Genomic DNA, 21,935 nt, shown 5'->3' with positions numbered 1-21,935 from the left:
ATTGCTGCAGAAGTCCTGATGAGGTCGGCCGCCTCATCAGACCTTGGCGCCACACATTTGGAGGGATCTCCGAGGGAGGGGGGGGTGGGTTTCAAGTGTGCAGCATGTTATGTGTATTCCCGTTGACTGGTGCTCGGCTTTCGCCGGCACCGAGTTGATTAACCGACAGTCACTGGATCAGTTGAGAGGTGCAGTTGACTGTCCCCGGCCCATCGGTAAACGGGTTCCTCGGAAGATGGAGCAGAGTAAAACTGGAGTTTGCGCTTATTCTTCGCGCTGGCTGTAAGCCTGGTGAGCCACTGCTGCGGGCCGATGTCCCATCAGTCCAGGGGCACTCCGGACATCTCTGGCCATCCTCGGACAGGGATGGGACACTCAGGAGTGGATGGGGACGGTAGTGAGACTCCGCTCACAAATCTACCTCCTGGGGTTATGCAGGAGAGGGGTGAATAGTTCGCCCCTGTATAATAACCCTGTGTAAGCCGGGAGGGCAGCCCGAGTGAGAATGGAACCCAGGCTGAGGGGGACCAGACCGTGATTCATCTGTTGGGACAGTGGGGAATCGGAGGCAGGGGAGAGAGAGAGAGAGAGGTGGAGAGAGAGGGTTCCAATCTGTGCACATGTCCAAATGTCTTTCAAAATGTTGTTATTATACCTTCCTTAGTAACTTCCCCACCACCCACTGTGTGAAAAAAGTTGAACCTCAGGTTCTTATTAAATCTTTCCCCTCTCACCTAAGCCCCCTAGTGCTTTTTGGTCCCGGACAACTTTCCTTCCTCCCTTCAACCCCACCTGTTCTCGTGTCCACCTTCCCTGCATCCTCCGATTACTTACCTTTATCTAGTTAAATTAATTTGGTTTAGGGACACAGCACGGAAACAGGTCCTTTGGCCCACCAAGTCCACGCTGGTCACCCGTTTGCACTTGTTCTACATTATCTCACTCCGATATCAATGCCGAGAAATTTGCCCTCTCGCACGTTTTGTCACATGCAGTTTGTGCACATTAGATTGTCACTGCTGAGATTTCTGCATGGATCAGTGGAGAAGGGAGAAATAGTGTCACTAACTCCGGTAGCAATTCAACAGGGCTTGCAGCGCCAGAGATCCAGGTTCGATCCTGACTACGGATGAAACGCAGGTCTGTATACTCAGCTGCCGAGAATGTTTATCTCGAGTGACCTGTGATCTGGGCATGCGCAGTTGAAATACCAAACTCGTTTATTGAAAATGTAAAACAGTCTGTAAACAAGCAGGGAATGTCAGAGCTTTCGTATTACTGCTTGATGCTTTGAGCTACAGCAAAGTATCATAAAAATCATGAAAATCTGACAATGAAGATTAATCGAATAGTATCAATTAAATTATGATCTGTTTTTGAAATGAATTGATGTGCTGGTACAAGTAGTAATTACACTAATTAAAATTTTAAAGCACGGTAAAAGGGCAATTTAAATAGTAAAAGAAATGTTAAGATTAAAAGCAGGGATCAAATTTAGCCACTCATTTATGGTTTAGGAATGAATTATGGACAGAAATTGTAGCTTGCTGTTTTATCTTTCAGGTTTTTATGATGACCACCCACTAGAAAATGACCAGTCTAATACCAGTAAGTATTTCTAGCATATTTCAAAATTACGCAAGAATGATGCTGTTTGCAGTTTCGTTGTGGAATATGTAAGCGATTTTGGAACTGAACCCACTGATAACCAATCCACCCCCTAAATTAAATTTCATGCTTCTGTCCAGTAAAATCATAGTTTAAAAACAAAAACCTGGTAGTTTGCATAAAGCTGCTTTTCATATGTTTTATGGGAAGTGAATCATTCCCAATATATACTAATGGATAGTGTACCTATACTAATGGATAGCCCTGAAATGGAGTAGTACCTTCATTATTCAATATATGTACAGATCAGTATTCTGTGAAGATAGAATGTGGTGCTAATTGTATAATGTGGTGCTAATTAATAAAATTGTACTTAGTGTTAACTGCTATATTTGTTGTGGAATAACTGAAAAAATTCTTTAAGTCCAGTTTCCTACTAGTATTCTGTTTGGATGGACAAAAATATGTATTGGTATTCAATGAGTTGAGAGATACACCATGACTGCACTGAGCTTCTACTGAGGATCAACACCGGCAGAATGGTGGCGTAGCAGTAGAGCTACTGCCTTACAATGCTAGAGACCTGTATACGATCCTGACTATGGGTGCTTGTCTGTACGGAGTTTGTACCTTCTCCCTGTGATCTGCGTGGAGTTTTCCCCGAGATATTCGGTTTCCTCCCACACTCCAAAGACGTACAGGTTTGGAGGTTAATTTCCTTGGTGTAAATTTAAAATTGTCCCTAATGTGTGTGGGGTAGTGTTAATGTCCGGGGATTGCGGGTCGGTGCGCACTCTGTGGGCTGAAGGGCCTGTTTACCATGCTGTATCTCTAAACTAAACTAAACACCCATTTACACTGGTCCTACGTTAATAGCACTAATATCATTCTCCCCATATTCCAATCGACAACCCCCCCTCTTTCCCCCACATCCCCAAGATCGTACCAATCACATACTAAGGGAAATTTACAGGGGTCAATTAACATATCACCCACAAGTCTTGGGATATCGGAGGAAACTGCAGCACCTGGAGGACACCCACACAGTCACTGAGAGAACACCCGGGGTCAGGATTGAACCCGAGTTTCTCTCAAGACAAAGTCAATAGACAATAGATAATAGGTGCAGGAGTAGGCCATCCGGCCCTTTGAGCCAGCACCGCCATTCAATGTGATCATGGCTGATTATCCCCAATCAGTACCCCGTTCCTGCCTTCTCCCCATATCCCCTGACTCCGCTATCTTTAAGAGCCCTATCTAGCTCTCTCTTGAGAGCATCCAGAGAACCTGCCTCCACCGCCCTCTGAGGCAGAGAATTCCACAGACTCTCTGTGAGAAAAAGTGTTTCCTCGTCTCTGTTCTAAATGGCTTACCCCTTATTCTTAAACTGTGGCCCCTGGTTCTGGACTCCTCCAACATCGGGAACATGTTTCCTCTAGCGTGTCCAAACCCTTAACAACCTTATATGTTTCAATCAGATTCCCTCTCATCCTTCTAAACTCCAGAGTGTACAAGCCCAGCCGCTCCATTCTCTCAGCATATGACAGTCCCGCCATCCCGAGAATTAACCTTGTAAACCTACGCTGCACTCCCTCAATAGCAAGAATATCCTTCCTCAAATTAGGGGACCAAAACTGTACACAATACTCCAGGTGTGGTCTCACTAGGGCTATGTACAACTGCAGAAGGACCTCTTTGCTCCTATACATGACTCCTCTTGTTATAAAGGCCAACATGCCATTTGCTTTCTTCCCTGCTGTACCTGCATGCTTACTTTCATAGACTGATGAACAAGGACCCCCAGATCCTGTTTTACTTCCCCTTTTCCCAACTTGATGCCATTTAGGTAGTAATCTGTTTTTGATACCAAAGTGGATAACCTCATATTTATCCACATTAAACTTCATCTGCCATGCATCTGCCCACTCCCCCAACCTGTCCAAGTCACCCTGTATTCTCATAGCATCCTCCTCACAGTTCACACATGCCCACCCAGCTTTGTGTCATCTGCAAATTTGCTAATGTTACTTTGAATCCCTTCATCCAAACCATTGATGTATATTGTAAATAGTTGCGGTCCCAGCACCGAGCCTTGCGGTACCCCACTAGTCACTGCCTAACATTCAGAAACTCTCTGTTTCCTGTCTGCCAACCAATTTTCTATCCATGTCTGCACTCTACCCCCAATACCATGTGCCCTAATTTTGCCCACTAATCTCCTATGTGGGACCTTATCAAATGCTTTCTGAAAGTCCAGGTACACTACATCCACTGGCCCTCCCTTGTCCATTTTCCTAGTTACATTTAAAAAAAAATTTCAGAAGATTAGTCGAGCATGATTTCCCCTTCGTAAATCCATGCTGACTCGAACCGATCCTATTACTGCTATCCAAATGTGCAGCTATTTCATCTTTTATAATTGACTCCAGCATCTTCCCCACCACCGATGTCAGGCTAACTGGTCTATAATTCCCTGTTTTCTCTCTCCCGCCTTTCTTAAGAAGTGGGATAACATTAGCTACCCTCCAATCCACAGGAACTGATCCTGAGTCTATAGAACATTGGAAAATTATAACCAATGCATCCATGATTTCTAGAGCCACTTCCTTAAGTACCCTGGGATGCAGACCATCAGGCCCAGGGGATTTATCAGCCTTCAGTCCCATCAGTCTACCCAACACCATGTCCTGCCTAATGTGGATTTCCTTCAGTTCCCCCGTCACCCCAGATCCTCTGGCCACTACTATATCAGGATCTAATTGCTGTATCAACTGTGCTGATAAATAGCATTCTATTTTTGACACAGAAATGTGTTGGTAGATAGATATAATCTATGTTATACTAAAACTCTTCCCTTTGTTCTCGTGTCTGAGTGGGCCAGGGTTGTGTTTTCTTTCTTTTAATCTCCTTAATTTCTATCTTCTTCCAAACGCTAGGCCACAGCCTTCCCATTTTCACACACGCTACTTACATTTTTTTCCGCGGACCAGATAAATAACTCCCGTCGCATTTTAACCTATATTTCACAAGTTACTAACCTTTTAAAAACAGCTTCAAAATATTAAAGTTTTCCAAGCTCTCATTTTGAAGAAAAAAATTCAGACTGACGTCACTTTCAACTCGCAAGACACGACGGGACACTCTGCGTGGGAGGGGGATGCAAGCGCTCCAACCACAAAAAAAAAACACACTGACGTCAAAATCCACTTGCAAGTCGGGTCCACACCCGCCCTCGGCCTCGCACGGGTCCTCGGGTCGACGCCTGCCCGCGCCTTGCTTGGGGTCCACGTCCGCCCGCGGCTTCGCTCAGAACCTCGCCCGACCGCGGCCTCGCTCGGGGTCCTTGGATCCACGTCCGCCCGTGGCTGGTGGGGAGGCTGCTGCCGCTGGCCGAGCCCGGCGACTTGGCCTGGGCTGGAGCAGAGCCAGGAGCTAGAGTTGGGACCAAGCCCGGTGGTTGGGATGGGGCTGTGACCGACGCCGAAAAAGAAGCTGCCGGTGGAACCAAGGACCAGCCTGGGTCAGGGACGAGCCCAGAATTGAAGTTGGGGCCTGCCCGGAGATGAAGCCCCTCCTCCCTCTCCCCCTCCCTCTCCCCCTCCCTCTCCCTCACTTTCCCTTCCCTCTCTACCCCCTCCCCTCCCTCTCTACCCCCTCCCCCTCCCTCTCTACCCCCTCCCTCTCTACCCCCTCCCCCTCCCTCTCTACCCCCTCCCTCCCTCTCTACCTACCCCCTCCCTCCTACTCCTCTCTAAACCCCCTCCCTCTCTACCCCCTCCCTCTCTACCCCCTCCCTCTCTACCCCCTCCCTCTCTACCCCCTCCCTCTCTACCCCCTCCCTCTCTACCCCCTCCCTCTCTACCCCCTCCCTCTCTACCCCCCTCCCTCTCTACCCCCTCCCTCTCTACCCCTCCCCCCTCCCTCTCTACCCTTCCTCCTCCGCCTCCCTCTCTACCCCTCCCCCTCCCTCTCTACCCCTCCCCCTCCCTCTCTACCCCACCCCCTCCCTCTCTACCCGCTTCCCCTCCCTCTATAACCCCACCCCCTCCCTCTCTACCCCACCTCCCTCCCTCTCCACCCCATCCCCTCCCTCTCCACCCCATCCCCCTCCCTCTCTTCCCCATCCCCCTCCCTCTCTACCCCCTCCACACCCTCTCTACCCCTCCCCCTCCCTCTCTACCCCTCCCTCTCTACCCCCTCCCTCTCTACCCCCTCCCCCTCTCTACCCCCCTCCCCCTCTCTACCCCCACTCCCCCTCTCTACCCCCTCCCCCTCTCTACCCCCTCCCTCTCTCTAACCCCCTCCCCCTCTCTACCCCCCTCTCCCTCTCTCCCCCCCTCCCTCTCTCGGCCCCCTCCCCCTCTCGGCCCCCTCCCCCCTCTCGGCCCCCTCCCCCCTCTCGGCCCCCTCCCCCCTCTCGGCCCCCTCCCCCCTCTCGGCCCCCTCTCGGCCCCCTCCCCCCTCTCGGCCCCCTCCCCCCTCTCGTCCCCCTCCCCCCTCTCGGCCCCCCTCCCCCCCTCCCCCCTCCCCTGCTCCGCCCCCCTCTCCGCCCCCCTCCCCCCTCCCCCCTCCCCCTCTCTGCCCCCTCCCCCCTCTCCGCCTCCCCCCTCCCCCCCTCTCTGCCTCCCCCCCCTCTCTGCCCCCCCTCTCTGCCTCCCTCCCCCTCCCCCCTCTCTGCCTCCCTCCCTCCCCTCTCTGCCTCCTCCCTCCCCCCACCTCTCTGCCTCCCTCCCTCCCCCCACCTCTCCTGCCTCCCTCCCTCCCCCCCCTCTCTGCCTCCCTCCCCCCCTCTCTGCCTCCCTCCCCCCTCTCTGTCTCCCTCCCCCCCTCTCTGCCTCCCTACCCCCTCTCTGCCTCCCTACCCCCCTCTCTGCCGCCCTCCCCCCCTCTCTCCCTCCCTCCCCCCCTCTCTCCCTCCCCCCCCCCTCTCTGCCCTCCCTCCCCCCTCTCTGCCTCCCTCCCCCCTCTCTGCCTCCCTCCCCCCCTCTCTGCCTCCCTCCCCCCCTCTCTGCCTCCCTCCCCCCTCTCTGCCTCCCTCCCCCCCTCTCTGCATCCCTCCCCCCCTCTCTGCCTCCCTCCCCCCTCTCTGCCTCCCTCCCCCCTCTCTGCCTCCCTCCCCCCCTCTCTGCCTCCCTCCCCCCGTCTCTGCCTCCCTCCCCCCCTCTCTGCCTCCCTCCCCCCCTCTCTGCCTCCCCCCCCCCCTCTCTGCCTCCCCCCCCCCCTCTCTGCCTCCCTCCCCCCCTCTCTGCCTCCCTCCCCCCCTCTCTGCCTCCCTCCCCCCCTCTCTGCCTCCCTCCCCCCCCCCTCTCTGCCTCCCTCCCCCCCCCTCTCTGCCTCCCTCCCCCCCCTCTCTGCCTCCCTCCCCCCTCTCTGCCTCCCTCCCCCCCCCCTCTCTGCCTCCCTCTCCCCCCCCTCTCTGCCTCCCTCTTCCCCCCCCTCTGCCTTCCCCCCCCCTCCGCCTCCCCCCCCTCTCTGCCTCCCTCCCCCCCCTCTCTGCCTTCCTCCCCTCTGCCTCCCTCCCCCCCCCCCCCCCCCCTTCAGCATAGACCGAGACATTTTGCCAGCAGTTGTGTGACTCTTCACAGTCTAACATGTGACCCTCTAGAGATAAGCACCTAAAAGAAATTAGAAGAAATTTAAGAAGACATTTATTGTAGGACCCAAGTCATGCTTGTAGTGACATTAAATTGTAGCAGCTTTTATTCTTGCTGAGGATCTTGTGTTTAGAATTTCTGCAACTTTGGCACATGTCTCACTTACAAGGCAAGGAATTGTAAACGTGGCTCAAACATTTTAAGGTCCCTAAACTATTTTCTGATCTCGGGCACCGTGACTGGATTGCTGAAATTTGAGTAGTTATTGATTTAAAATCTAGTGAGATTGTACATTGCATGTTTGAACACTGTCACTCTGTGCATAGCCTATCTCCACCCCTCCTTGGCCATACCAAATCCTGCCTGTCTCATGTCATCATTAAAAAAAGCTCCCAATTACAATATATTTGTAACAAAAATAATTCTTAAATTCCCCGTCCCCATTTTCCACATTTGTTTATCAGATCAGATCATTGTAAGTTATCACAGAATAACTCTGGGACCCAAGTGTCACATTTAGACTAGCTGAAATAGTTCTGGGCTGGAACCTTCAATTACATGGATAGATTGGGAGATTGGTTGTTGCTTTGGAGGAGAAAAGTTTGAGAAGTGATTTCATAGAAGGGTTCAAAGATAGAGAAGGGTTTAGATGGAGAATAAAGAGATAATAATTCTGTTGGGAAAAAAACAAAGATAGTTGACTTAATGTGATTGGGCAAAGAACCGTAAGTAACACAAAACTTTCTCATGTTGCTAGTTATGATCTGGAATTCAGTGCACAACAGGTAGACAAAAATGCTGGAGAAACTCAGTGGGTGAGGTAGCATCTATGGAGTAAAGGAAAAAAGCAACTTTTTGGGTCGAGGCCCTTCTTCAGAAAAAGGGTCTGGAGAAGGGTCTCGACCCAAAACCTTGCCTATTTCCTTCGCTCCATAGATGCTGCCTCACCCGCTGAGTTTCTCCAGCATTTTTGTCTACCTTTGATTTTTCCAGCCTCCGCAATTCCTTCTTAAACACAACGGGTAGATATGGCTTTCCAAAAAGGATCGGGTATGATCTTGAAGAACTTGATGAGCTTGAAGAGAAAACAATTGAACAGCTACAGGAAATGTGGGAAATGGTAATAATGGGATGATACTAAGCAAAAGCTGACAGACTTTCTGTGATGCAATTCTGCTCAGTATGAACAAGTGTATCGAAATGAAAATCTCCTTTCGCCACCTCCTCATCCACTTGTCCAACCTTACTCCTTTATCCCAACTGCAACTCCTTATCCACACTACACAGTGAACCGAATTAAATCTTATTTCCTGCTTAATGGATTATGGAGAATGGTCAAGATCAGATGGCTATCTTATTGAATGCCAGAGTGAGCTCTCTGCTCACTCAGCAACAATCACAACATTTATCATACCTGCTGACAAGGGAGGTGCCGTTGTTGTCTGAAAGGGCAGAGGAAAGGTGCCATCCCTCGGCTCTGTCTCCATCACATGGGATTCAGTATCGACTGACAACTACTGTAAGCCCTTTAACTCCTGCAATTTTCTGGACTGCACATCCCAGCCTGCTTCTTGCAAAGACTATCCTCTACTCTAATTTTCTCCATCTCTGCCGTGTCTGCTCCTAAGATAAGGCTTACTGTTCTAGGATATCTGAGATGTCCTAATTCTTTAGTTCACATGGTTTCCCCATGTTGTCCCTTTCCCCCTATATTATTTCCTGTAGCTTCACAATCACACATCTTCTATCCTTATCTCCTGCCTTTTGCTTTTTCTTTGGCCTTTGCCCAACCATCTGCCCATCAAAAATGTCACGTATCTATGTTCTCCAGAGATGCTGTCTGGCCCACTCCAGTTACTTTGTTACTCCAGTACTTTGATTTTTTGTGAACTAGCATCTGCAGTTCCTTGTATTTCCTTACTGAATGCTCGAAAAAGCTTGAGGTTCCGCATCGCCTATTCCTGCTATATTTTATTATATTCTTTCTCTCCTTTGCTGATTAATGTGATGGACTTATTTGGAATTTGGATTGGCAGCCTATGATTTCTCCATCGACATTCATTTCTGATGGTATGATCACCTCTTTTATCTTGATTGAAACTTATAGCACAAATTCACACTGATTAAAAATGGGATAACGGACTTGGACATTAATGCAAATGGTACAGAATACTAAAAATCTATATTTAATTTAGATGGCAAATACAATTAACTTTAGACATAATGTAGGTTGAATAAAAGTATAAATATGGATAATATACAAAATAAATTATGTTGCACGTACAATTGCAAATCTGTGAAAAAAGTTAAACAATTTAAGTAGAGATAAATCTTCAGTCAAGTTTCTGGCATTAGAGAGTATTATAGCTCATGTTTTATCAGGCCTTGCATATTATGGCATTGGCTATATTTGTATTTCTCTTTGCAAAAAAACATGTTGGAATATTTCAAACTATTCCAGATGTTTTTGCTTGATGCATGCAGCTCCCTGAGATGACCAGCTTTAATTATGTTGACCAATATCAACTCTGGTCTGTCCACAACCATCTGGTCCTCTCACTGGACAGCTGCTGAGCATATAGCAGCAAGTATTGTGTGAGTGACCATCTGCTCATGTTGTATTTTGTACCCCATTCAGGCCAGGAAGTGGACTCGGATCATTAGGTGTAATGAGTTTTTGAATAGGTAAAGGATTACAATGCAAACTTGTACTTTTGAAGGATTGAAAATGTTGGTTAGGAGTAAACTTAAGCAACTTCAGATTTCATGTATAACCTATTTTCCTATAGTATTTTTCACCATTAATATATTCTTGGATGAATATTTGTGATTTTGTATTATGTATTCGTATTATTATTGTATCATGTTGAAAGTTATAAGGATAATTTTGTAATATGGTGGATAATTAAATTCTTACAAAAATCATGTATTTCATCCACAATTTAGTTTCATTTGATGACAGCCTGGCAGCAATGATTGCATCAGTACATTAAAACAGCTTTTTAATTCAATTAATTTATTTGGCAATTGAGCATGATAGCTTGAGAGCAATAGGAAATAAATTACTTTCCTATTGGTCTATAAAATCATCTTACAGAATGGGTTTTATGGCTGATTATATGCTCCAAATGACCCAAAGTACTTCACAACTAGGGAAATGCTTTTGAAGTGCAGGCACAATTGTTATATGGCAAATGCAGCAACCAATTGGCACAAATCAAGGTACTACAAACAGCAAATGAAATGAATAACTAGATGGTGTTGCATAAGGAAGTAGTGTTAAGTAAGAACAAAAACACATTCCTGCATTTTTTTAAATAATGGGCATTGGACCTTTTTACATCCATCTGAAAAGCCAAAAGGAGTTTCAGTTTAGCCACCTCACACTTACAACATCACTCTACTCTTCAGCAGATTGAAGAGTTGTTCTGGAACATGTGATTTAATCTTGAAATGGCAGTGCAAAATAGTTCTCTGATTCAGCGTACATGGTGCTAACTTAAGGCAATGTCAGTATTAGTCTAATATTGGCATCAACCTATAAGTTTTAAGTTACTTTATAAGAAAACTATACAAATTTATTTTTGAATAATTATATATCGTAATTCTGAAATATTTCTTTAATTATTTGCATGCAAATTGTACCAAAGAGTTTATAGATGCATTTAAAATAAATCAATACATTTATTGTTATCAATGTTATTTAGGAATTCAGAAATTTCAGTTTTTATTCTAGAACTCCTAATGTTTTTCCTATTTTTTTTCCATTGGTTTCGTTTATATTAATTCCATGAAATACCCAGTGACCCACAGACCCCTTTTTCCACATGCTGCTCCTACTTTGCCTCTTCCAGTTCTCTGCAGTGCAGCTCCATTCAGTCATATAATGTGTTCATTACCTCATTTCTCCATTTGATATTTGTGCAATCACATTTTCTTAATTAATTAAGCTGTCGAAAATATTATTTTTACAGTTTCGGAGCCGAGCAATACGTTTTATTAGTTCATTTGAAGCTTTGGTCAACAGCTTTATGGCCCATTTTGCTGATATTTTACTTTTCCGTGTAATGTAAGAAGAGTCCTAAAATAAGACACTAATATATTCCAAGGTTTGCTTAGCGGAAAATGCAAGGTATCCTCAAACTGCCTCTCACTTCCCATATGCCTGCAGACTCAAATCTATCCTATGAAGCTATACCATGTTGACAGCTTTCACTATAATTCTCTAAAGTACCAATTTCAGAAATAGGAGATCTGAAGTACATTTTAGTGCCTCAACTCTATATCCAAATGTTGTTTATCTTGAGGTCCAGGTCCAAGCTTAGGCTTTGAAACTGAATGTAGTAGAAGACAGAGAAATTGTGCAGAGGGAGAAGCGGAAAGGGAAATATTTTTGTGTTGTAGAATGAATGAGGAAGAAAAAGTGTCAGATGGAGATCACCTTAAGAAACTGAAATTACTATAAGATAGTGATGTTGCTTTTGTTTAGGAGAAGCACAATTTGACCATCAATATAAATGCAAGTTAAGTTTAACTATATCAAATCTATGGTGTAATTTCTTAATCTTTGGTTTCTAATATATTTACACATGTGTGTAATATTGCTTACATGTACGACCATACTCATCACTCTTGCTGTTGCGGGGGATGATTTAGTTGGGGTTGATGTCTATTTATATATGTGTACGCAAGTGGGTAGCGAGCCTGAACATCGGGCCGCCCGTAACGGCGACAGCAGAGGGCTCGGGGAGGCCCTGACCACGGGTGAACATCAGGAACATTAGAGGAAGATGACTGACTTTGGTGCCTTCCCTCACAGTGGGAAACGTTTGAATCTGCTGTGTGGGGCTGTTTTATGTTGAACTCTATCGTGTGTTGTGTTCTTTATTTTTATTGTATGGTGATCACATTTCACTGTGCCAACTGGCACATGTGACAAATAAATGTATCTTGTATCTTGTAAGTAGTGTTAATGGCTTCTCTCTGATAATGTTCTTGGTTGTCCTGCAAATTATTATTATTTTTTAAACTGCAAATGCTGAAAGTCTAAAATCTATCAGAAAATATTGGAAATCGTCTCCTGGTCAGGCTGCATCTATGGGAAGAAAGAAATGTTTCTGGTCGGAGACCCTTCGTCCAAATTCAAACAAAGGTTCTCCGACCTGAAATGGTAACTCTTTCCCTTTCCACAGATGCAGCCTGTTCTGAGTGGTTGCCCTGCAGTTACTAATTCAGCACTCAGGGTGGCTGCATGATCAGCATCTGAGGATATTCCATGTCTTTTAAGCCCTTCTTAGAAAACCTGCTTTGATTCACTTAGTTCATAATATTATGTATTGTTTTAATACAACATTATTTTAACCCTTAATGTGAGTGAACCTGCTACTGTAGTCTCTCTTCTATCATATCCGTATTCTAGTATCTAGAGTATTTTGTGAAGGACTTTTTATTTGGAAAGTCAATATTCATCAAATCTTCCATACTGCATTTAGGAAAGTGAATGGTAGGTTCCATGGACAACCCTTTTTTCAAATTTCTTACAGCTTATTTGTGCTCTCTTTTTGTGCAATTCTAAGTGGCTATGCTTTTACATTAATTATTGTACTTGGTGCTAAACAAAATTGGCGATGACTAGATAATACTGGTTTATATTTTATTAAGATGCTGCAAGAGTTGCTTGCTGCAGAAATTTGCTCTGCAAGTCTATTATTGAGTGGAGGCTACAGTATGGTGACAGCTAATATGCATAAACTCAAGTTAGTCATGAAGAAGTTAGGATGTGTGTGGTTATGTAATATGTTTGAAATGGTGTTGCAAATATTGGAACAAAGGGATTAAAGAATAAATTATTTGAATACAGTCCTCTGTTTTAGTTTCATTACCATGGCGACTAACAGACTGAGGGTATAAATATGAGGAAGTGATTTGAAAAAATAAATAGTACGGGTTCACAGTAATGAACAGTTAAAGTGATTTGAAATGAAAAATAGAATGGGTTCACAGTAATGTACAGTAGGTCTGAAGAAGGGTCTCTACCCGAAACGTCACCATTCCTTCTTTCCAGAGATGCTGCCTGTCCCGCTGAGTTAATCCAGCATTTTGTGTCTATCTTCGGTTTAAACCAGCATCTGCAGTTCCTTCCTAAACATTTTGTGGTCTGCAGAAGGGTCTCAACCCGAAACGTCACTCATTCTTTCTCCAGAAATGCTGCCTGCCCCGCTGAGTTACTCCAGCATATTGTGTCTATGTTCGGTTTAAACCAGCATCTGCAGTTCCTTCCTACACATAATGTACAGTAAACTGCATTCTGCAGGCTTTCTCCTCCCTGTCCATTAGTTTGAAGAAGGGTTTTGATATGAAATCTCTTTTCTTTTCCCTCCTCATATGCTGCATTCCTCTGAATTCCTTCAGCCCCTTGTTTTTTGCCTGGAATTTGAATGGGTTGTTTTGGGAAGAGGGGTGCAGGGAAGAACATTTCATTGTTTTATTGTTTTACTTGGCGGTGGGGTGGGTTAACCTATTAAAGGCTTGTCATAGGATTATTTATAAGACAGAATAAAAAGAACAACACAGGGAGATTTATTATTGAGATAATAACATGGATGTTAGTTTTGATGGAGAAAAAGGTGAAGGTGATAAACTATATCACTAAGAAAATGCTAATTCTTCTATTAAATATAACACAAATTGACCAAAAACTTGGAGGGAAGCCTTGTGATGACTTGTGTGATTGTTGATTGGTCATGTTAGGCAATACTGTTCATAGTCCATCATCATTAAAGATGTATTGTGTGTGTAAGTGTCTTGTTACTAAGGCACATCTATTAGAAAATCATATCAAAGGTTTACTAATCATGACTGAGGTAACTGGATCAATAAAATTTAGTGCTGCTTTGAATCCAAATCTAAAATATATTGACAATTACACAAAGAATGTTAGTCACAGTGGGGATGGAGCACACCACCGATTGTGATTGATGTCTCTATTAATTAACAGTTAAAGACTATACTGGTTGCAGATCCTACTGTTTATGGTTTTGGACAAGCAATTCCAGAGGTTATGAGTTCAAATTCTACCATGGCAAGCTGTGAAATTGAATTTAATAAATTTGGAATACCACCAATAAAAACCATGAAGGCTACCTAGCTTAATATTTGATTCTGATTCCACACTTTGAGTAACTAGGGGTCAGTTATATTGTATAAGTGCAACATAGTTGATGCCTTTGACATATAGTGCCAGTGGTGTGGAGCAAAACTTGTTTTCTTGTTGCAGGGGAGTGAAAAACCTATTCACCCTGAGGGTGTAGTGTGCACATTCTCTTTATATGTACAAAGTGTAGCATTTCTAAACACAGATGTGGCATTGCATCTTTACCAATGTACAGACATTCACACATCACTTCTCAACCAACCAACGATGAGAATAAAAATGATGTGTAATGGATATCATATTTCCTGCATAATCATTGAGAGCTTCACAGACCCTTGCCTTTGGTTGAGGTTTGCATCCCTTGATTCAGTTAATGCATGGCTTCCATGGTGACAACCTTGAGGATTACTCTGGAGTTATCCCACCACTATAGAGACCATCCTGGAAATACCTCTGTTATCTATAAATATATTAACGCAAAGACTGCTAAGATCTTTTAGCTTCCTGTAATGAAGGGGTTATATCTAGAGAACAATCTGGTGGACTATTTGTTTCTTATTCCACATTGCTGAGTACAACAAGGCTTGACTTGCGAATGAGTTGATGTGGTTTATAGTGTAACATGCTATTGATGTATGCTGTTTCCTCTATCGGACATGTCCCGATTCATTATGTTTAACTTTTATTCTGTTTTTTTCACAGGTACAGATGTACAACATTTAGAGTCATCATCAGTGCTTCAGATGAACTCACTAAACAGTGAGTAATGGTTCAGTAAAATATTAAAGTTGCAGTGATGTGGCATTTTACTCTTAACTATTTTGTAGATTGCATTTTTGTTGTTTCTACTCTACTATGACCTTCAAGTTAATAAGATTGTTTTTGTACAAATATTGTCAAATATTGTGCTAAAGATGCTGGTCTATGGAGCATTGTACATTAAAATGTATGTCTGCTGATTCATTTTTGTCAATTAGTGGGGTAACCCCAAAAGCTAGAGACTTAAAAAAAATAAAAAAATTATTTCCCTTCCCCTCTTCATTTTTTCACCCTTATTTCTAAAAACAAAATCAAAATGAATTATCCAGGTCAATGGCATTGCATGTTGAGTCACTTTCATAATAAAATTATTTTCCATTTTAATTCCTTTAAGATTTGATCATCTCCAACTCGGTTACCTCTATATCTATAACTCCACTGTCCCTTCACTCTGCATCTGGTTCAACTCCTTTATTGGAATAATCATCCATGCCTTTTGTCATTTCAAGAATTGAATTAAGACTTCACTAACTTGTATGGTTGCTGTCACAATTACGCCTCCAATTTAAAATTCTTATCCTTTTGTTTGATTCCTTTGTGGACTTGACCTTCTCCATCTCTGTTACGTTCACTAATCCTACCAGAATTCTTGAGCTCCTAATTCAGGTCTCTTGTGTGTCTCCTTCCCAATCATTGCTCATCCACCAACGGATGTAACTGTGCCCGATGTAGTCCCATGCTTTGAAATTCCCCCTCAATCTCTCTACATTTTACAGACAAAGGAATCTCTTTCACTAAGACCTATCTAATGTCCCAATCTTATCAGGCATTATCTATTTTTTGCCTGAGCAAAAATAATTTTAATTTGACTGCATCTGCAGCCTCTTGCATCTTCATAATTTAAAGTTTATTTTGCTTAAATTCTTATGCCCCCATTCTATGGGGCTACATTTTCCCCTTTTTGTATAGTATGGGCAAAAGGAAACTAGCTTGAGTTGATAAAAATACATTTCATTTACTAACTATTCAGCAATGTGGCAAGAATTCATTCATCAAATAGCAGCAATAAGAAAATGTATGTAATTAAAGTATGCGCACAAGTGGATTAACACCAATTATTTTAATTTGTCAGTTACTAGAAACAGTACGAACTCCAAACTATTTGTCATTTTCACTCATACATGGCATTTACAAGAATTTAAAATAAATGCAAATATTGCAGGTCAGACAGCTTCTGTGGAGAGAAGAATGTGATTTGTATTTCAAGTCAATGATCTTTCATTGAAGCTGAAATGTGCATTGAGAGCACGCTGTAACAGGTTTTAAACAAGTACAGAGGTTGGTCAGTGTGGGTCCAATGATGTAGGGTGGTGATAATGCTTTGGAGAGAACAAAAGAGAATGTCTTAGATCTGAAGAAGGGTTTCGGCCCGAAACGTCGCCTATTTCCTTCGCTCCATAGATGCTGCTGCACCCGCTGAGTTTCTCCAGCAATTTTGTGTACCTTCGATCTTCCAGCATCTGCAGTTCCTTCTTGAACAAAAGAGAATGTCTGATTTGTGGAATGCAGTTGACAGAAAGGCTAATGATGCAAATGAATAGAGGAGGATAATAGGCTTGGCTAAAAAAAATAAAAGATGGGTCTAGAGCAGCATATATTGGAGTAGCAAGATCAATACTAACGATTATGGCTGAAATTTAAAATTGTTGAATTTGTGGCTGAATACTGAAACATCCTTAAATAATCCCCCTTTGAAATTTAGCTTGTTATCTTTGGCATTTATATTGTTTCACTCCACCAGCACCACCACTGGTGGTATGGAGTAAAACAGAAACAAAATGCATGATCATTCAATGTCTATGGAAAGGAATATGGTTAATATTTTAGATCACTGACCCGTCAAGATTCTTCCAGGCTTTTTTGTTTTAGTTTTGTGTTCATAGCATCTGTGTTTTTGCTCGAAGAAAATGTAATAGAGGGATTGGGAAAAGCAATAATGACAGAATATTATTAAGGGGATCTTATTGATAAATAATTGATGAAAAAAAATCACTTAATGAAAAAATACATTTGGACAGGTACATGAAAAAAGGGATACGTTATGAGGGATATGGAGCAACTGCAAGCAGGTGGGACTAGTGTAGATGAGGCATGTTGGGCGGCGTGGGCAAGTTGTGCTGAATGGCCCGTTTCCATGATGTTTTGACTGACTAATTTGATTCAGCAGAATCTGGATGGATTTATGAAAGAGAAATCAAATTTAACAAATATTAAAGATTTTTTTAGGTTGTGACTTGCTGCATAGTTAAGGGAGAAAACAGTGGATGTGGTGTGTTCCACATCCACTGTTTTCTCCCTTAACTATGCAGCAAGTCACAACCCGTGGAAGACCTGACCTGGGACAATATTCTTGGGCTGATCTTACCAGAGCACCATGTCATTCTAGTAAGAAATGTTTACTGAAATCCTCTCACAGTTATGATCAACAACAGCTCGGCTTCCAAATTGCTTGCTGTATCAGTGCATTAACTGTCAATGATTTAAATATAGGGAAACCCAGGATTCTATGAGCACCATTAATACAACCTGTCTAAAACACTTTTGTCCTTCTGCATGCTCCAACTTGGATTGGAAATAAATGAAGTCATAGCAAAAAAATGGTTCATCTGGTTGATTCGTGGGATTGAGGAGCTTTTATGGTGACAGGCTAAGCAGGCACTAATTGTAATCTTGTGCGCTTTGAAGAATAAGAAATGATTTTATTGTAAAATGCTTGCTTGACTGAAAGGATGTGAAGTTGATGTAACGTCTGGCTGGCATGTCCAGAATTAGGTGGCAAAATCACAAAGAAGAGGTGGCCATTCAACCCAAATCAAAATAAATATATCACCCTAACCTTTCCTAAGTGGACTGTGAGGGGTTAGCTTCTAATTTTATTGAGTACATTTAAAAAAAAAATATGAGTGGGATTGAGGGATACAAAGTTAAGTGTTGGAAAATGGTGCTGAGATGAAAAAATCAACAATAATATTAAATGCATAATAGGTGCAAAAGACTGAATGACCCATTCCTACTATTGTTTCCTATGTTGCTTACATGTGGTAAATAACGAATGTAGTTATTGAACAGATTGGTGAACTACAATGTAGTATATTTTTGCTTTCTTTAACGTGCTAAAAATGTATTATAGTCCAAATATAAAAATGGTTTGAGCCTTCTGATTTTCATACTAAATGGGTACTATGTGCAGAACTGACCACATTTATTGCCCAACTTAAAACTTCATTGTAATGTTTCATCCAAATTCTAAAAGGCGATTGTACGTTGCCCTTCATTGCAAGAGGGATCAAATATAGGAGCATGGCTGACTTGCATCAGTGGTGAGACCCCACCAGGATTTCTTGCCTGCAATGTTGCCCTCCCTAATAAGAGAAGGATGTTTTTACAATGAAGGGAGTACAGTTAAGGTTTACTAGATTGATTTTTAGAATAATAAGGCGATATATGAGGCAAGATTGGATTGATTAGCCCTGTATTCACTGGAATTTAGAAGGGATGGGAATGCATGTAGATCTAGAAGATCATAACAGGACTTGGAAGACAAGATGAAGGGAGGATGTTACTGATGGCTCAGGAGTTCAGAACCAAAGGGTACACCCTCGGGCTACAGGGAATGCTATTTAGTATTGCCAGAAGAAATCTATTCACCTAAAGGTGATGAACCAGTGGAATTCTGTTTCACAGAAAGGATTGGAAGTCATTAAAGATATTCATGAAGGAGGTAGGTATATTTCTTAATGCTGAAGGCAAGAAGGGATGTGTGGAGAAAATGGAAAGAGTACTGATGTGGGTGATTGGCCATGGTCATATTGAATAGGGGAGAAGGGCCAAATGACTTGCACCTGTTGCAAGACTAGTAAAAAAATATATTTATAATTTCAATGATTTCACATTGTCATTTATTATTTGTTTACTCCACTTACACCATGCGCATTTTTCTCAGCTGTTTTCTGGGGTTGGAAAATGCAACACTGTAAATGTTTCATTTTCAAATTCACATCTTGCCTCACTTCTTCCATCCTTCCTGTAGATCCACCATTTAATCTGTTAAACTTTCTCTTTGGTATCCTGTGGGTTGTAGCTGTGATGAATTGCAGAAATATTGCTGTAACAGTTGGTTTTCAAGGTTTAAAATACTTTTAAAAGTAAAATATTATGAACTATAGACAGAATGTCAGAAGGTACCTTTGACTGGATTAGATCTTGCATTCTATTCAATCCTTACTGAATACCAACTCCAATGTTTCCACTATACTAACCTGTGAGAATTCGAATGAAGATTTCAGCTGGAAGAAGCTTATAAGCCTAAATAGACAAAAATAATTGTAATACCAAATAAAATGTTATTTAATTTTTAAAAAACACTTTATTCTTTGCATTATTATTTCCATCAACTAAGGTTTCTAAAGGAAATATTTAGCTTACATTGCAGATTCTTGAGTTTTGTGCAACAGTTCTTGCTACTTAAAGATATTTGGGCTGCAGTTTGCATTCACTGATCAGTGAGTTGTTTAAAAATAAAACCCACCGACAGCAATGAATGTTTATTGCAACCTTTTGTCAAGCTTGTTCCATTTCTAACACTCTTCAGTTGTATAGTTTGTCTAATCTTCAAGTATTTTAAGAAAGACGATTAAAAGAAAAACAGAATATCCCAACAATTTTCAGTTTTGAAATTATGCATTATATTTGTCTCATTTACTGATGTCTATGGGGAAACTCAAGCAACATGATTTTTTTTTTTTTAATAGTTAAGCCATTGGAATTTGGGTTTTGTGACTCCATTGTGAAGTTTTGTGCTTGTAAGTTGTTCCAGGTCAATTGAAATCCCTGTGTATTTTTGTGTGCAATTCCTCTATTCTTGCTTATTCTTGGCATGTACAAAAGAGTAAAATGGGATAAATTCATTGAATTTCTTTCATTAAATACATTCTGAAAATTGTAATTACTTAATTTCTCTTGTCTTCAGGAAATACATCTGTTATCTAGTTTGTTCTTTTCTTTTCAAACATGCTGGTTTCTGATCACTCTTGAGACCTTGTGCTGTGCAAGTACAACTGAGGATTTTCTCAGAATGGTTATAATTAATTTATCTACAGTGTGATATTCATAACCTGTAGCAGGCAAAGATAACTCTGAGCTGATTCCAAAGACCTGATAAATCTTTTTTTTTTAAACATGAAAAATAGAACTAGGACCATCAACTGAGCATTCACGGTTCTCAGAAATAAAGTTCCCTGAAGAGGTAGTCTTTCTCCTCGTCTCAGTGTAAAGTAGGCAACTCCTAATTCTGAGGCAATGTTTTCTGCTTCTAGATTCTACAATGACGAGAAATAGCATCTGAATGTCTGCCCTGTCAAGCTGTTGTAAGCATACATGTCAATGAGATACCCTCTAACCACCAGAGAATATAGTTCAATTCTACTCAATTTTTCCTTGTGGAATATCTTTTGTATACATAGAATTGGTCAAGTAAATCTGTGCTGCATCTCCCCAAGGCAAAAATATTTTTTGGGGGCAAGATCAACAAGCTGCTCCGTGTAGACTGCAGGGAACTATACCCAGACATCCCTCTGGCTGTGTGAGACTACAGGATGGTCTGCTGATGCCAGGGTCAATGATGTCTTTGAGCCAGCACAGAAAATACTGATCAGCCAGAGGTTGTGGTCATGATGATACCAAGTTAGGAAGGAAAATGTTGGTTCTGCGAAGAGAATTTAGGGAGTTAGGTAGAGGGTTAAAAAACAGGGCCATCAGGAATATGATCTCAGTATTATTACCTTTACCATGAGCTAGTGAGACAAGAAATAGAAAGATAGTGCAGTTCAATATGAATCTAAGGAATAGGAAGGAATAATAGCAGATATGTTGCAAATAGAAAGAGACATTGTTAAGTAACCTGTAACTCTCAGTGGTGGAGGAGCCCTCCCTGACTGAGGAGAAAGGAAACCTTATTCAAAATACTGGTAGAAAAAGTAGCAGTTGTTTTCTTCGGTACTGCTATGGAGGTCGTGGCACCTCCCATCTAATTTTCTGCATTCTGAGGTAGCCATCAAGCCCATTGTGAGTGCCATGGTGGTGTGGGCAGGAGACGCTCATCATGTGGGTTAATTACGCATGGGTAGTTTGGGACGATGGGATCCTTTTGGTTGGTATTTACCTTGTTATGTTCACAACTTAAGTACTCTAGATTAGCTCTGTCATCCTGAATGCCCCTTCCCTAACATGCGCATTGGCTGCATTCTGTAACTGAGGTGACCTTTATTTTGGAGTGGAGGCACATAGATTGAACGGTTTCCATCATCCTGTATATTAACTGCACTCCAGTGGGAAGTTTAGTATTGTGATTCCAATTTAGAGATACATCATGGAAACAGGCCCTTCAGCCCACTGAGTCCACGCCAACCATCAATCACCAGTTCTATGTGGTCCCACTTTTTCATTCTGCACACTAGCATTAATTTATAGAAGCCAATTAACCTACAAACCTGCATGGTGTTGAAATGTGGGAGGAAATCAGAGCACCTGGAGAAAAGTAATCTAGTCACAGGGAGAGCGTACAAACTGTGCGCAGACAACACTCATAGTCAAGATCGAAGCCGGGTGTCTAGCGCTGTGCCGTCTTTGTGCCACCATTATGATGAGAGATGCAGGGGCTATGATCTAATCACCGGTCTTCACCGAGATAAGGTCAGTGCATACCCATTGGTTAAGATCAAGTCTTCCATGCCATCATGAAATAGGCTGATGATGGCTAATTT

At 42.5% G+C, this 21,935-nt stretch overlaps 1 protein-coding gene and 1 long non-coding RNA gene across 8 annotated transcripts in view; one reads left to right on the top strand and one right to left on the bottom strand.

Annotated features, from left to right (window-relative positions):
* The window catches only part of nr6a1 (nuclear receptor subfamily 6 group A member 1), a 238,002-nt gene that overhangs the window by 44,098 nt on the left and 171,969 nt on the right, over positions 1–21,935 (top strand). For 4 of the 5 annotated variants that reach the window (XM_033048645.1, XM_033048643.1, XM_033048644.1 and 1 more), the window contains exons 2-3: positions 1,564–1,608; positions 15,058–15,114. In XM_033048645.1, coding sequence (XP_032904536.1) covers positions 1,564–1,608; positions 15,058–15,114 — 102 coding nt within the window. The remainder of the gene's footprint in view (positions 1–1,563; positions 1,609–15,057; positions 15,115–21,935) is intronic. The other variant, XM_033048646.1, reaches the window with a different exon arrangement.
* LOC116990724 overlaps positions 13,397–21,935 on the bottom strand; it is a 48,371-nt gene continuing 39,832 nt past the window's right edge. For all 3 annotated transcript variants that reach the window (XR_004416616.1, XR_004416617.1, XR_004416618.1), the window contains 2 exons: positions 19,098–19,479; positions 13,397–14,815 (listed from right to left, as the gene is read on the bottom strand). This is a non-coding gene — a long non-coding RNA (uncharacterized LOC116990724). The remainder of the gene's footprint in view (positions 14,816–19,097; positions 19,480–21,935) is intronic.

The sequence above is a fragment of the Amblyraja radiata genome, chromosome 32, assembly GCF_010909765.2.
Source record: "Amblyraja radiata isolate CabotCenter1 chromosome 32, sAmbRad1.1.pri, whole genome shotgun sequence".
NCBI lineage: Eukaryota > Metazoa > Chordata > Chondrichthyes > Rajiformes > Rajidae > Amblyraja > Amblyraja radiata.
This window is presented reverse-complemented; position numbering and strand designations above follow the sequence as displayed.